Below are 15,654 nucleotides of genomic sequence, written 5' to 3'. Positions count from 1 at the left end.
AGCCAGTTCTGACCCCCAGGGTGGCGTTTCCCACCTCATCAGGCCAGATGGTAAAAAAGCTCTCCATGAAAAAAATGGATGTTACCCATCAGATCACCAGATTTCTTTTTTTTTTTTTTTGAAGTGGTTGCTGTTACCAAAAATGAACAGAAACTACAAACCTTTTTATGTTGCTTCGTTTAATCCAAGTATGCACGGACTTGATGTTTCATCAGCCTTAGCAGCATATTTAAAAGTTTTAGCAATTCATGCTCAAATTAATTTAGGAAGCACTGCCCTGAAACCTCTTCCCTCTTGCTTCTGGTTCCAGAGCTCTTGGTACTTTGGGGGAGCTGGAAGCGTGGGGTCCTTCGGGCCCTCCCAGATCAGGGTGTGGTATGGGGGGTGCCTGTGGCCTCACTCAATGTGTGGACGTTTACACACTGGCTCGACACAGAGGTCAGGCTGATTCATCGATTTGGCCACTGGCGACTGCCTCTGGCCCAGCCAGGACAGAAGAGGGACCCTTAGGAACTTCTGGCCCTGTTCCCTGTGTAGGGGAGCACAATGGAGCTGTGATAAGACAGGGGTCGAGGGGGAGGTGGACTTGGGAAAGCAGGATATTTTTAAGTTAGAGGGAGAACAGAAGGGCTGTGACTCCAACTCTGGCGGAGGTGCCTGTGACTGCCCAGTATCCAGGTGGGAGCAGGCTTGAGTATAACCCGTGCCTCCTCTGAGTAAGACTGGGGACTTGAGGAGGAATTATGGCCGTTGCCTCCACCCCCTGCAGGAACAGCTGCCATCTCCAATGCCCACAGCTCTGGGGGCCTTCCCCAGGCTGCAGATGAGGAGCCCGTGGCTTCTCTTCTGGAAGCCTGCTTCCATAGACAGACAGTTTGGGAATCGGTCCCTCCATCTGTGCCACTGAAGAAGTCCAACGGGCTTCTTCTAGAGAAAACCGTGTCTAAGTAACAAACAGGGACCACACGCCCTCGAGGCAGGGTTCTCACTGACCTTTCTCACCTTCGTTCGCATCTTCCTGACATTGGGCTGGGACTGTTCTCAGGACAGCAGCCTGGCAGGGCCCATCATTCCCCGGCATGCATGCTGGTGAGGAGTTGGGAGGGGCTCCTGCACAGCCACCATGAGGACCCCCGGAGGAAAAGGGATGTGGTGACGTGCTCTTGAGAGAGCCGTTTGGCCAGATGTATCGAGAGCGTCAGCGATGTCTGCACCTTCTGCTCTGGCAAGCCCCCTCCTGGGACTGAGCCAGACGAAAGAGTAGAGAGCATGGAAACAGCTTCATTCCCAGCCAGGCTACTGGCAGCATAATTTAAAATAGCAAAAACTTGGTGTTCTAGTTTGCTAGCCGCCAGACTGCAACACACCAGAAACGGAACGGCTTCCAAAAGGGGGAATTTAATGAGTTGCTAGTTTACAGTTCTAAGGCCGAGAAAATGCCCCAATTAAAACAAGTCTATAGAAATGTCCAATCAAAGGCATCCAGGGAAAGATACCTTGGTTCAAGAAGGCCGATGAAGTTCAGGTTTCCCTCTCAAGCGAGAAGGCTCACATGGCGAACACAGTCAGGGCTTCTCTCTCGGCTGGAAGGGCACATGGCAAATATGGCATCATCTGCTAGCTTCCTCTCCTGGCTTCCAGTTTCATGAAACTCCCTGGGAGGCATTTTCCTTCTTCATCTCCAAAGGTCGCTGGCTGGTGGACTCTCTGCTTCGTAGTGTTGCTCTCTCTGAATCTCTCATTCTCCAAAATATTTCCTCTTTTATAGGACGCCATTAAACCAATCAAGACCCACCCAAATGGGTGGAGACATGTCATCCCCTAATCCAGTTTAACAACCATTCTTGACTAAATCACATCATCCAGGGAGATGATCTCATTACAGTCTCAAACATACAGTATTGAATAGAGATTATTCTACCTTTATGAAATGGGATTTATATTAAAACATGGCTTTTCTTAGGGGGCATGCTTCCTTTCAAACCAGCACACTTGGAAAGAAGCAACGTTTTTCAAGTGAGGAGGAATGGGTTTAGTAAACAGTGGCACATCCATTTAACGATCATTATGCGGCCACTAGCAATTACGTTTAAGAAAATGTTTATAAGATCCTGTTACAAAAAAGACATGATAGAAAATGTCAAACACAGTCTGATTATAGCTGTTTAAAAAGTATGCATAGAATAGAATGATTGGAAGAAAATGCCCAAAAAAAGTGAACATTGTTTTGGAAAGTGGGGCCCAAGATGATTTTTATCTCCTACGTCTTGTGGTTTTTCAATTTTTTCTTAAGGAAAAAAAAAACTGTGGCGCTAATTTTTTGAAAACTGTTTAAAATTTTCAAATGAGGTGCCAGGGACTTCATAGGCTCGTCACATGGAGCCAGAGTCCAGGGTAGCCCCTCTGTGGGCAAAGGAAACGTGACTGTGAGCATCCAGTGAGCCCGCAGCCCTCACTCTCTCCTGGCCTGTCCAGCCCTCCAGATGTTGGTGAGGAAGCCTAGCCTATGCATTCCATAATGCTTACCCCGAGTTATCTTTTGTTTTGCAGATTTCACGGAAAACAGATACTCTGTAAGTACACATTTCATATACATAATTTTAAAAATAGTCCATTGAGCCGTGAAACATCACCATACTCACCCAGGTTCTGCCTTCCCACTAGTTCCCCTCCTGTTCTGACCTCCTCTGTTTGAGACCAGGAATCCTGGATGACTCTAACTGGCTTGGGCCAGTGGCTGTTTGGTTACCAGGCTTGCCAGTTTTTTCTGGGCAGTTCCAATTTCAAATATTCTCTTCCACTGTTTCCATCAGTATATCTCAACCCATCCATGAAGGGAGGCCCTGGAGATCCACTCCCTCCCTGCAAGACTAGGAATCCAGGGCACTTAACTTCAAATGCTCAAAGTACAAAATCTATTCCCGCACAGGGCCTAAGCTTTGGAAGGGAGACAGATTTGGGGGTGGGGGTGGGGCTGGGAGACATACATAGATGAGTGAACCATCCAACAGCTCCTTTCAATTCAGCAAGCCCCTGCTGAGCATCCACTGCCCCCTAGGTGCTCAAGTTCCTTGAACCAGGAGTTCAGTCTAATGAGGGAATCAGACATGTGATCCCTGACTATGTAAAGCAAGGTGATAACAAGTGTACCTGTGCCATGAACATAAGGGGATCCAGAAAAGGGGTCCTTCATTGTGCCTGGGTTAGAGGGCTCTTCACCAAGCAAGAGTTCTTTCAATAGGCCATGAAGAGTGAGTCAGCAGCATCCAGGTAGAGAAATCAGCAGGAGCAAAAACTGGAGGCGTGACAGGGGTCGGAGGCAGAATGAAACCACATGAAGAGGTTTCATTCTGTAGGAAGCAGAGGATTTAGGAAGCAGCTTCTTGGCAGGTGGGAAAGTCTGAGAGAGAGACAGACGGTCAATTTCCAATTCCTCGGTCTGGATTAGAATTTTGCAAAGATGCGTGCGACCCAGTCTTCCCAGGCCCAACATGTTTTGTGTATGTGAGCTGCCAGCAATGCAGGAGTTAACTGGGCATCTATTATTTTAAGAAATGAGGAATTTGCCTCATAAACTGTTCTTTAAGGTCTGGGAGGAACTTTCAGCAAGATTTCTGGTAGCCCTTCCAATGGGCCTCTGACTTCCTGTGTTTTGCCCAAGTCTGAATTCTTGTAAAACAGAACTCATTATGCCTCTGAGAGAAAGCCACTGACTTTTTTTTTTTTTAAATAGAGGAAAGCTATCAATTGAAGGAAGAAAGGAAAGGAATGGATGCCTTTTTCTAGCCTGAGCCAGACTCCTGAAATCAGAGACTGTTACTCCAGAAGGAGAAGAAACCCAATTTATAGATGAGGTCACTGAGGGCAGGATGGTAAAACAGCTTGCCTGGGGTCACCCACCTCGTTAGTATCAGAGTCAGGCATGGAACCCAGGTCTCCAGACTCCCTGTCCAGTGCTCTGCCCCTGACACAAGACTCCCTCTAAGAAGCAATGGTACTTTCCTGGCAATCCTGGCCTTGGAAGGAGTGGGAAGTGGGAACTTTGCTCCACCGGCAGTGTGAAACCGAGATAAAAACACATTCACTGGCTTGGATAAACCCGGCTGTGTCCACCCAGGGCAGGTGTGCTGCCAAGAGGGATCAATACCCAGGAGGACCGACTTATTTGCTTTGTACCATGCAAAGGGTTTCTCTGGTCAAAGGTTCCCAGCTGCAGGCCAGACAGCACTTTCCTTTCCCCAGAAGCAGGCTTGGGAGCCCAGAATTCTGCTCCCAGGAGGTTCCTGATTGTACAGCCACAGTTGGTCCTGCCCCCCAAAATAATAAAACCACTGAGTGGGAGTGCAGGGGTTCCCAGCCATTAGGAAAGGGGTTTTGAATCTTGAAACTCAGCAAATGGATTTTGCTTTAAAAAGAAGCAAATATTGTTTCCCTAATAATCAGCTGGGGAGGGTCAGGAGAAAATTAACTGAATTGCCCAGTGGGGAAATGGGAGGGGATTTCCTTCCTGAAATCAAACCTGGCAATCGTTCCCAGTTGTTTCATGGCCGTTGCTTCTGAAAACATATTGAAGGAAATATCTTAACAATGAGATAGCCACTTCGCCAAACGCTAATTTGGTATTGTTTGACTTGCTTCAATGGTACATTCTGACTTCATTTTTCCTCTGACATTTTTGCCTTGTTTATAAATTGTGTTTGCAGCCGAGGCAGACAGATAACGTGGAAGGGAACATGCTGTACTTAAATTGAAGGGGTGAATCTGCACCTAGTGGGTCTCGGGAGCTTGGAGGGAACCTGGCCTTCTTCCTGAAAAAGGCTCTTCCCACTTACAGCTCGCAGCTTTCCCACTGGGCTGCAGCAGAAACTGCCCAGGAGTTGGGGTCAGGGGATTGGAGTATGAGTCCCAACTCTCCGGCCACGTTTTGGGTGACTTTTTCATCCTCCAGCTGTAGTGACTTCCTCTGTAAAATGGATACGATGATGATGATGGTGACAGCAACAACAAGTACTGATTAGGAGTTCCTTGAGGATTGAATGAGAAACACATGTGCAAAGTACTTTGCAAACTGCAAACCACCATATATAAGTTAGTTATATGTTTAAAAGTTCGTTTCATCAAACTGTCTGGCAGTCGAGGGTATGAGAGGAAGATTAACTCGCCTTGCCCCTGAGATGCCCCTGCCACACGAGTGGAATGTATCTGTTGCTTATACAAGACCCAGGAGCTGTCCTAGGCCAAGCTTTGACTTAGAGATCAGAAAGCCAAGTAAAAAGTTGGCTTGTTGCTGGAGACCCGGGTTTAATTCTAGGTGCCTGCCCATGCAAAAAAAAAAGTTGGCTTGCCCACCTTACTAGCCATTTACTAGCCAGGCTGCCTTTGGCAGATTTGTTAGCCTCTTGGGTCCTCAGTTTTCACATCTGTAAAGTGGGGATAATAAGCCTCCCTCATCTGGTTGCAAGGATTAAATGTGCACCTAGCATAAGCTTAGCTCATTAGAAGTCCACAGTCAGGGGCACTTTCTGGAAGCAGGAAGTGGAGATCCTGATGATGTGGGAAGTAAAATGGCCTTACAGGGCATTCAAACCAGATTCTGCCAGAAGTAGGGTGATTTCGTGGCTATACTTGGGTGGTTGGTGGCTGGTCTTTGATTTAACCACAGCAAGCCTAGGCTTCAGTTGTGAGTGTGTCAACCTTTACTTCCACATCCCCAGAGTCCCGCTGACCAAGGCCCAGGTCCTGCAGCAATGTCCCGAGCACTTACTTCCCCCAGAGAGGGAGAGCAGAGGTGTCTGGGAAGGGACTCGATCTGTAGGACCTGCAGGGCCTGTCTCCCTCCTCCAAGTGAAGAGGAGGAAATGAAGTGGCCAGAGTAGCCGCCAGGGCTGGCAGGACTCCAGCCCTCACAGCTTTCTTGGCTTGCTTTTCTGGGTCTCTCCTGGCAGAGGGGAAGCCAGAGCCTTGGCCTTCTATCTGGGCCCCCCCTGCTCTGCATCCTGTTCCGTGAGGCTCTAAGACCAAGCAGGGATACAGCAAAACAGAGACACTCTCAGCCTGTCCCCAGGAAGCAAACAGCCCGGTGGGGGCTCCCAAGACTCTGGGTAATTCCCACGTCTTCTCCCGCTTCTGCCTCCCCGGGCTCCCCCAGCAGCAGAGTGCCCTGTGCTCACAGAAAAGGGGACTTGGATGCTGCCTGCTCTTCGGTGGCTCCCTCTACTCCTGCAGGTGGCCTTGTCAGTATTTTCCAGCATGCTCCAGTCTCCTGCCTCCTTGCTGCCCCTTCCCCTCCCCCTGCAAGGTCATCTGTCCAAACCCAGCTGACCTCGGAGGCCCTGGGGCCGACCTCCCCAAAGAAGCCTTCTGTGATTCCCCTTCTGCCCAGCCCAGAGTTCTCTCCTTGCCTCTGAGCAACTTCTGTGTTTGTCAGGACCTCTTTCACCTTCTACTTCATAGTGGAGTTATCAGTTGATAGAATATGAAATTCCCAGGGGCAGATTCTTGCATCCTCAGCGTAGAGCACAGTGCATGGGTTAGACTAGGGCCCCAAGAGGGTGGGTGGCAACAAATACCAAATGAAGCATTAGAGAGCATTGTAAGATTGTATAGGGAATCAGATCATTTCTCTTACCTATTATTATTATGACTTTAATTGTGATAACATATAGATAACAAAATTTGCTATTTTAATCACTTTCAAGTATACTGTTGTGGTATTAATTACTTTTATGATGTTGTGCTACCAGCCTTCCCTTCCATAACGAGTGGAGTTAGATCATTTTAAAACAGAAGGGCCTTCAAGAGCATGTAAGTTCAGTCCTTCCATTTAAAATGTACAAACTGGCCCAGAGACATTATGTCTCATGCTAGTTGGGAGGCAGATGTGGAGCAGGAAGCCAGGTCTCTTTCAACTTTATCCTTCTTCTTCAGTGGGTATATGGGGCACCCATAGGGGAACGCTGGGTGCACGTGGGTGCTTGGTAACCTTGGTTCATAGGATGATCTGAAACATGTATGTGTGGAGAGAAGGGAGCCCTGAGTGTGGGCTGGAGCAGGCCCTGTTGGAGGGGAAGAGGAACCGGCAGGTGCTACCACTGCTTTGGAGTTCATTTGAGAAGTGCTGTCTGCAAGTTTGCATCTCTTTCCACCAGCGCGGTCTTCAGTCCTGAAAGGCGTGACCCTATTGTCTTGTCTCTTGTCATTACAGAGAACGGAAGGTTCCCTTGATGGAACTTAGGAAGGCAAGGGACCATGTTAATCCCTGGGAGGACCTCATGTTCCAAGAAGAGCAGAAGATTCCCATATTCCAAGAGCTCTGTGCACTTATTTATGAACCTGCCCTGCTCCCACTGAACATAGCAATTCCTCAGGCCACCTCGCCAGCTCTTAGATCAATCCTAATGCATGCATGTCGGGTGTAAAGATAATACGGAGGGGCTGGTAAGAGTTTCCCACCTCCCACCGAGTTGGAGCATCACTCTCTGATTCCTGGAGCTCAGGAGTGGAAGAGCAGCAGAAAGAAGGTTCAGGGTAAACAGGCCATGGGGATATTTTGAAACTTGAATATTTTGTCTTGTACAGAGATTAAAAAAAAAAGCACACACACACACACAAAACTTTTCCATGTGCCCTCATACACAGAAACCTGTTTTGATTTAGCAGCTGATCACTTCTCGCACACGGTCTGCCTTAGGGGGTAGTTTTTCTCTTTCCCTTTGGTCCTTCAAAAGGCTCATGGATTCGGCAGTCCTTGGAAATGCACAGCTCTTACCGGACAGCTTCGCCCTGTCTCCTCGACAACCTCTCCTGCCAGCCACAAATGGGAAAACCAAGCTGCTTGGAGACTCCTTTGAAATGCTGACTTGAAGACGAGGTTCATTCCAGCCACTGCACAACACAGCGACCACGGCTGGACAAAGCACAGATGTTCTTAAGCTGTTTTTTTTAATACTCTTTTCTTTCTTTCCTTCTACCTTGCTGAAGGCTCAAAGACGGGAAGACGGGTGCCTACAGCAAATATTATTTTGTAATAGAACATTGAAATGTGTGTTTTTCTTACTAATTTTTTTTTTATTTATTCCTTGATAAGGAAATGGTCTCCCCAAGTCTTAAGATGTTTCCTATAGCCTGGGTGACAGTGCGAGTCCATGCAAGAGGGGCCGCAGGCGTCCTGCTCTGGATTTCACTTGGGAGCACACCTAACTGGGGAGACAGCTTCCCCTGTCTGCCTCCGTGGCACAGCTGCAGGGACCCCCAGGGTGCTGTATTGAATAAATTTGATCTTTACTCTTCACGGGTCTGTGAAATGTCATCTTCTGAGAGGCTGTATGCAAATAGCTTACCTATAGCCCCTGAGGACTCCTCAGGCTCTCCAAAGTCACAGAGAAGTGGGTCTCGTCAGCAGGCTGAGTTCACACAAGGGCTTCTTTGGTCTGTCTTGAAGTCAGGCCCTGAGGTATCTGAGCCTTAAAATCTGTTGGCTTCTGTGTCAGGTTCACATCCCAGCTGGAGACTCCTAGGCTGTCCCTGGCAGGTAGGGTTGATTTGAATTTTAGATCGACCATGAATACTTCTTTTTAGTATAAGTATGTCTCATGAAATATTTGAGACAAACTTCTCCTAAAAAAGAATTCGTTGTCCATCTGAAATTCAAATTTAACTGGCTATCCTGTATTTTCCCTGGCAACCCTACTGGTAGAGCGCTCTTGCTTCCTCCGTCATGACGACGCCTCCCTCCCACCTTTGCTGGGGATCTCAGACCCCTCTCCCAGGCAGGCCCAGGCCCCATCCGAGCCTGACCCCCCAGGCCTGCAGGCAGAAGGAGACTGGTGCACATGCTCACCAGGTTGTAGCTCTGGGGGCTTGATCTGCTTCTTAAAGACCGTGGTGTTTCCATTTCCTCATCTCTAAAACGAGGAGCGTGGACTGATGAAGGTTCTTAATGTCTGGAGGGTTCCAGACCCCTTTGAGAAGATGGTGAAAGCCTTGGAATTACCCATACACACACCCACACACACACACCCACGCTCACAAAATTGTACCCCCACAACGCCGTACAAACAATTTCCAAGTTTTCAGGGCCACGGATCCAACTTGGAGCCAAAGGGTTAGGTTGACCTTCGTGTCAGACACTGAATATGTCGATGATTTGGGGAGAGCCCAGGGGCCCTGCGTCAACCCCTCAGCCCCTTGCTGCCACTGCAGAGGGGCCTCTGCCATGGGAGCTGTAAAGGCCGTGGTCCTACAGCTTAGCCCCAGTGGTTGGAGCATATGTACATTTTTAATCTCCCTATGCTTATTTTTCTGAGGAGGAAATCTCTCATGCAGGGAACTAATGGCTGAAATCTCTATAAATCCAGGCCCCTAGCTTCAACTGTCCTGGCCTACCAAGTTAAATGTCTATACATGTGGTCATCTCAAAATTAAAAAAAAAAAAACAAGAGCATCCTGTCTGCCATTTCCAGGAGAGGCAGCTTTCTTAGCAGTGTAACTCATTAGAGCTCCCTCTTGTGTTCTCAGGTCAAAACTCATAGCAAACACACAGTGGACTTGTTCCCCTCTTCTGAGAAGTCACAAGAGGTCAGCAATCCCTTTCACAATGAGCACATATGGAGAGCTCCAGCAGCAAATGGACTAACAACTCTGGCCTCCTGACATAGACCCAAGAAGAGAAGGGACCCCCAGGCCAACTTTCGTTCCTTACAGCAATGGTTCTCCACAGGGGTGATTTTGTCCCCCAACAGACACTTGACAATCCCTGGAGACAGTTTTGGTTGTCACAGCTAGAGGGGAGGGTGCTACTGGCAGCTCGTGAGTAAAGTCCAGAGACGCTGTTGAACATCCCACAATGCACTGGACAGCACCCACCACAAAGAATTATCAAGCAAATGCTAATTATCAAGCAAAAGCAATTATCACCAAAATGCTAATGGTGCCGAGTTTGAGAAACCCTGCTTTGCAGCATTCAGCTGTTCATTTACTTATCCAAAAAGTTTGCGACCGTCGTGCTCTGTGTGCCAGGTGCTGTGCTGAGTTTTGGGGCTGGCACATGGCCCCAGCCCTCCTGGAGCCCACAGTGCAGAGAGACACAGTCAAGTCGAGAGCCAGTTACAACAGGGTGATGGCTGCCGGGTGAAATCCAAAGCACGAAGCTCAAAAGGCACAGGGAAAGGGCTTCTAAAACAGACTGGGGGGATCAGGGAAAGCATCGAAGAGGAATTTGATTCTAACCAAAGACCTTAGGATAGGTAGACGGTGCAGGGGTTAGCGGCGGGTGAGGACCCTGGCAGACAAAGCAGGGAGTGAAGGAAGGCCATGAGGCAAAACCGAGGATGGTGCCCTCCAGGAACAGCAAGGTGACAGCTTGTCAGTTCCAGGTCCCTTCCAGCCCCATGACGCAGATAACCCTGTTCAAAGGCTGCCATCGTCCATTCCCTAAGAATTTGTGCCGGATTCTCATTGACCTGACTTGGTCTTTGAGATTCTTAAACTGGAAGGTCCCTGGAAGTTGCTCAGCAAGAACTCAGCTTCTGAGCATACTTGTTTTTAAGATTCTCTCCCAGTTGTTATTAGCATTCAGCCCTTGTCTAACACCAAAGGGCTGAAGTGAATGGGTCAGCAGGAGTGACATGTCTCCCCAGCAGGCTAACTCACCGCCGCCTCCACGGTTGAGCTTCTCAAACTGGGGCTCAAGCAGGAAGGGGCTGCTGGTGAATCCCCTGAATGTAGGTGACAAAATTTTAGGGTGTGCCATTTTCTAGGGAGAGAGTCCAGAGCTTTGTCAGTTTCTAAAGGGGAGGTATGATCCAAAAAAGGGCTACTTGCTTTGATGCCAGCTGAAAACCCAAATATAGTAGTTAACCCATTTGTAAACAAAGGGGCTACTTCGTAGAAATTTTTAAATTCAATATGCTCACCAGGAGTTGCTTGTCTTGAAAAAATTACTCAGAATAAAGAAACAAAAGGTGAATTCAATGTGAGAAAAGAAGCATCTTTCATTTCTCAAAAGTAATGTCATGGGCAGGCAATGGTGGCTCAGCAGGCAGAGTTCTCACCTGCCATTCTGCATACCTGGGTTCATTTCCCAGTGCCTGCCCATGTTTTAAAAAAAAGTGATGTCATTATACTGTTTTGGAACACCAAAGGAACAGGCAGTGAATTTATTGAAAACGTCATAGTCCAAAGTATTTCTAACACCTGAATTGTCCCTTCATACAGGTTTCATAATATATAATGAGAAAAGAAAACCTATTTCAAAATGAACTTTGACAATGAAAGAGAAAAATCATCATCTGAGAAAGAAGAGCAGATACTAGAAAGCAAAATAAATTTTGGAAGAACAATTAAAAGGGGAGTTGAAATAGGAGTTTGATTGGTAGTTGGCAATGGAATCTAGATTTCCCACATCCTAGGTTGCTCTCCTGCAAAGCGTGGGACTAGACGAGATGAGTTTACGTCCTTGCAGCTCTGGCCCTCCATGTTTTTAATATGCTCATGTGAATAGAAAGATACGACAACAGTGCTTCTCCTGCGAATAGCATACATAATCTTCTCATCGTCAAATTTTAAGCCTTTTCAATCTGGTATTCTCTCACTGTGCTTTGCTCTCTTGTGTTTCATGTCGCTGCACCTCTGAATTGTTTTTGTCTTGCTTTCTTTGACTTTCAAAGTCTCCCTCCCACTCTTTCTCATTCTTTTCTGCTTCCTTCTTTCCCTTGCTTTTCTCCTCCAGTTCATCTTTTCCTTCACCTTTTCCCCTCCTCCATTAAACTGGCCACAATGCAGAATTGAAGTTTATGTATTTCTTGTATTTCTCAATGAGCTTTATAGCCCCAGGTATTTATTTTGAGAGCCATACCATAGAATCTTTTCTTTTTTATTTTTTAATCTCTTAAAAAAAAAAACAAACTTCCAAACGCCTGCAAAGTTGCCTTTTGCCTATATTTGACCCTCAGTGGTTTGTTTTTCCCAGGCCTTATTGGATTCATTAGGAAAAAGTCCCCAGTTGCTGCCTTATTTCCTTTCACTCTTGAGAGGGGCTAGTTTTCCTGGAAGCTCTTGGCACAGGAGGGTCTGCTTGTGCCAACACTCCCTTCCTCAAGGCTTGGGTCCTTTGGGTCAGAATTTGAAGCAGGAGAAAACCCCCCACTGTCAGGATGTCTGAGCAGCTCAGGGCTGAATCCTAGGAAAAGAACAGACCCTGAGGCAGAACTTAACACAGTCCACGGAAGCTCATCCCACCTGCAGTCATTAATCCTTGGCATTTCCAGAGGTAACATCTGAAGTTTTGATTATTTAGGAATGACCCCAAAGAGTTACATGTGAGACAGGTTGTTTCACTGGGCTTCCGTGGCAGGGTCATTCACTGAATCAAAATTTGGTATTAGTTCTCCCTGGGCTCCTTCCTGATCCTGATGCTCTACACAACTCTGGAGGTCCAGGCTTCAGCCCTCTGCGCCCGCTACCCCAAGAGAGGTTGCAGGGAGTGAGGGTGGGAGTGGAAGGAGCAATGATGGAGCAGCTCTCAAACTAGGAATAGTGAGCTGCAGGGACCAAATCCTTGCCCCTAGTGCAGGCTGGGCTCTCCGGGAAATGGCTGCAAAGGGCACCCAGGGAGGCTGGCCCCTAGGCCTGGGGCTGTTAGCCTTGGCAGAGGGCTACAAGCAGCAGAGAGCCTGTGGAGCCACCTGCCTTCCAGGGACCTTTGTTGCCTAGACAATCAGGACCTCAAACTGTAGCAACCGAATCCCTTCCCCTTCCCCTGTTTTCCAGGAACCACCTGAGCCTCTCAGATTCTTGAGCGACCCTAGGGGAAGGAAGGGATTTGGCAGTTAAGGCCAATCTTAAATTTCCCAGCAGTCTAGGGATTCAGAGACAGATTATATTGGGTTTAATGATAATGAAATAATATGATACGTGTTGCACAACGAAATTCGTGATTGAAAAGTCACAGCCTCTACTTAAAAATTCTGGCCATGCTCTTTGAGCTGGTGAGTGAGCCTAGCCAGCCACTCAGCAACCTATCTTGTTGGATATTCCTGAAACAAATACTTTGTTTTTGTTTCATAAGCTCCAAGCAAATATCATGAAATGGTTCCGCTTAAACAATGGGAGTTTATTCACTTACAGTTAGAGTCTGGGAAAATGACCAAATCAAGACAGCATGAAGACAATGGTTTCTTCCCAAACACCGGCTGCGGGCGATCCTTGGCTCCTCTGCCACATGGCAAGGCATGGTGGTGTCTGCTGGTCTCTCCCTTCTCTTCCTGGCTTCATCGTTGCTTCCATGGCTTTCTCTCTCTGTATTCATTCCATTTATAAAGGACTCTAGTAAAAGAATTAAGATGGATCCTTAATGAGGTGGGTCACACCTTAACGGAAGTAACCCCTCTAAAGTCCTATTTACAATGGATCCCCATGCGGGAGACCCAGGTTTGATTCCTGGACCATGTACTGCCCCCACCCCCACCCCAAAATACAATAGGTTTAAACCCACAGACATGGCTTAGCTTTAAGAATATATTTGGGATACATACAGTTTCAAACCACCACACGCTCTTTCTGTCTATTAAGGTTCAGATCCTATACTAGGTACAGGGGATGCACCAGAGAATCAGGCTGATGTGGGCTGGCCCCACTGGAGCTTGGGACACTTTGCTCAGAGAACTCATATTTGTTTAGAGGGAGAGTTGCTAGAATGTCAGAGGTTCACAGGAATTATCACTTTACAGTGTTAAAGGTCTACTCAGGAAGTGGATTCCCCAGATATGGGGGTCTTTGGAGTTATTGCAAAAGGTCCTCAAATACCTGGGGACATATGTTCATCATCCTATAAATGCTGAAAGGATAAATAAGTCTATGTGGGGGTGAACTGTGTGTGTGCATGTGTTAAAGAAGGGTCTTACACTTATCCAGGTTGGGACTCATTGGTCTACTGTTTTCATCTCTGAGTTTGTCGGAGTTTGAATCACCATCTTAAGGTGAGCTGACCGTACAGCCCGGTGTCCACAAGTGGACATAAGCAGCCACATGCATGTACACACACGTGCACATGCTCATAAATCTCATACATACGCACACACAGGTGCACGCAGGCTGGAGAACAAGGATGCCCTGTGATTCCCAGTCCCGTGGTGTCCCCTCCCTACCCTGCCCTCGCAGCAGATCCTGTGCCAAGACCATCACAGGTGCTCCTGTCTATTTTGTGGGAGGCGCTGGCATTTGAGGATATGATATTTGAATCAAGATCTAAAAATCAAGACAGCAGGACTCCAAACCGTCCAACAAAGCATCACCTTTGCTGTTACAATTTATTCAACGAACAGCAAGCATCTGGCTCCGTACAGCCCATGGCTGCGTTGAAGACACCAAGGTAAGCAGACACCCCCAAGAAGCAGGAGCCTATAAATAACCAGCATGAGATTAAAAGCCTGCCCTACAAGGCCTGTCACAAGCCTCAGAGATGGCAGCTTTCCCACACTGCTTCGCACACACCAGGCGTGTGGTAAACCCAATCCGTCTCTTCCTTCCAGATGGAAGCAACTGATCCCCGTGATTGGAGCAGCAGGAACCAAGCAAAAGCCTGGGGTCTGATTGGACGTTTTCCCTTCAGAAGCAGTGTCAGGAGGTGACTGAGGCCACCTGACACATTGCGGGTTCAAGCCCTGGGCTCTCTCACAGCCAAGTATTGTCAATGCGGCAGAACTGATGCCAAGCGGGAAAAGGACATTCTGTGGCGTGTGCCACAGCCACGACGGGCGGAGGCTGAGTGCGGCGGCGGCTCAGCTGAAGACATGGCCACAGTGACTTCTGTTTGTTAAGAGTGCTCCAGATGGCAGAAATGCCTTGGGAAATCTTTAAATTAAAAACAAAAACATACACACCCTAAGACAAAGACAAGAGGACTATGAGCACAAGCGTATTGACCTTTCTTAAAATGTATTGGTTAGTATTCACGGGCTGTTCAGAGACTCTGCAGAAAGGACCCAGTTTTAAAAAACAGTGGCAGAAAACAGTGCTTTTCCATGCTGTATGGTAAAGGACAACTCACTGGCAGCCAGAAGAGGTGAATTAGCCGAATGAGCACTCGCGCTCTTTCAGACACGTGGCACATCCTGGAAAACACTTCGTGCAACTCGAATAAACAGAACTGGCTTCCCCTCCTGTCCTCTGAGCTCTTCCTCTCTGCCTTAGAAATAGTTAGGCCTAGGTAGTGTCATGCAGGGAACTGGGGAAAGGAAGGGCAGGAGCATTTATAGTAGAAATTCAGTAAATTTCTGAATTTTTACTGCCCAATGTATGAAAATCCAATCCATGAATTATCTGTAGTTCAATGTTTATCGAAGACTTGAGTCATCAGATATTTATAAAAGACATCCCTAGAAGACTTTATTCATTCTTTTGTACTATCTACTTTTCGTCTTTATTTTCAAGTGGATCATCAGAATAAAATTCACCTGAACCATAATAGCTATCATGTAATTTAACAAATGATAGTCTTAGGCTTTGCAGATAAAAAGAATCATATTCTTCGACCATGACTTTGGTCTTTTTAATAAACGTTTCCCAGTTTGGGGTCCAGTGGCTGCTACACAATGTTTTCCTTTAACAAATTACTCTCCAACGTGAGTTCCTGCTGATACTCATGCTTTCGTAAGT

The 15,654-nt window shown here is 47.3% G+C and overlaps 1 protein-coding gene across 4 annotated transcripts in view; it reads left to right on the top strand.

The window, feature by feature from the left end:
* The window catches only part of PECAM1 (platelet and endothelial cell adhesion molecule 1), a 58,768-nt gene extending 50,478 nt beyond the window's left edge, over window positions 1-8,290 (top strand). For 2 of the 4 annotated variants that reach the window (XM_077163584.1, XM_077163582.1), the window contains 2 exons: window positions 2,551-2,573; window positions 7,205-8,290. In XM_077163584.1, coding sequence (XP_077019699.1) covers window positions 2,551-2,573; window positions 7,205-7,234 — 53 coding nt within the window. In that variant the 3' untranslated portion in view covers window positions 7,235-8,290. The remainder of the gene's footprint in view (window positions 1-2,550; window positions 2,574-7,204) is intronic. The other 2 variants (XM_077163585.1, XM_077163583.1) reach the window with 1 other exon arrangement.
* The last annotated feature ends 7,364 nt before the right edge of the window (window positions 8,291-15,654 follow it).

Source organism: Tamandua tetradactyla, chromosome 6 (genome assembly GCF_023851605.1).
Source record: "Tamandua tetradactyla isolate mTamTet1 chromosome 6, mTamTet1.pri, whole genome shotgun sequence".
NCBI classification, from domain to species: Eukaryota; Metazoa; Chordata; class Mammalia; order Pilosa; family Myrmecophagidae; genus Tamandua; species Tamandua tetradactyla.
Note: the sequence above shows the minus strand (reverse complement) of the source record. Positions and strands in the feature narration are given on the sequence as shown.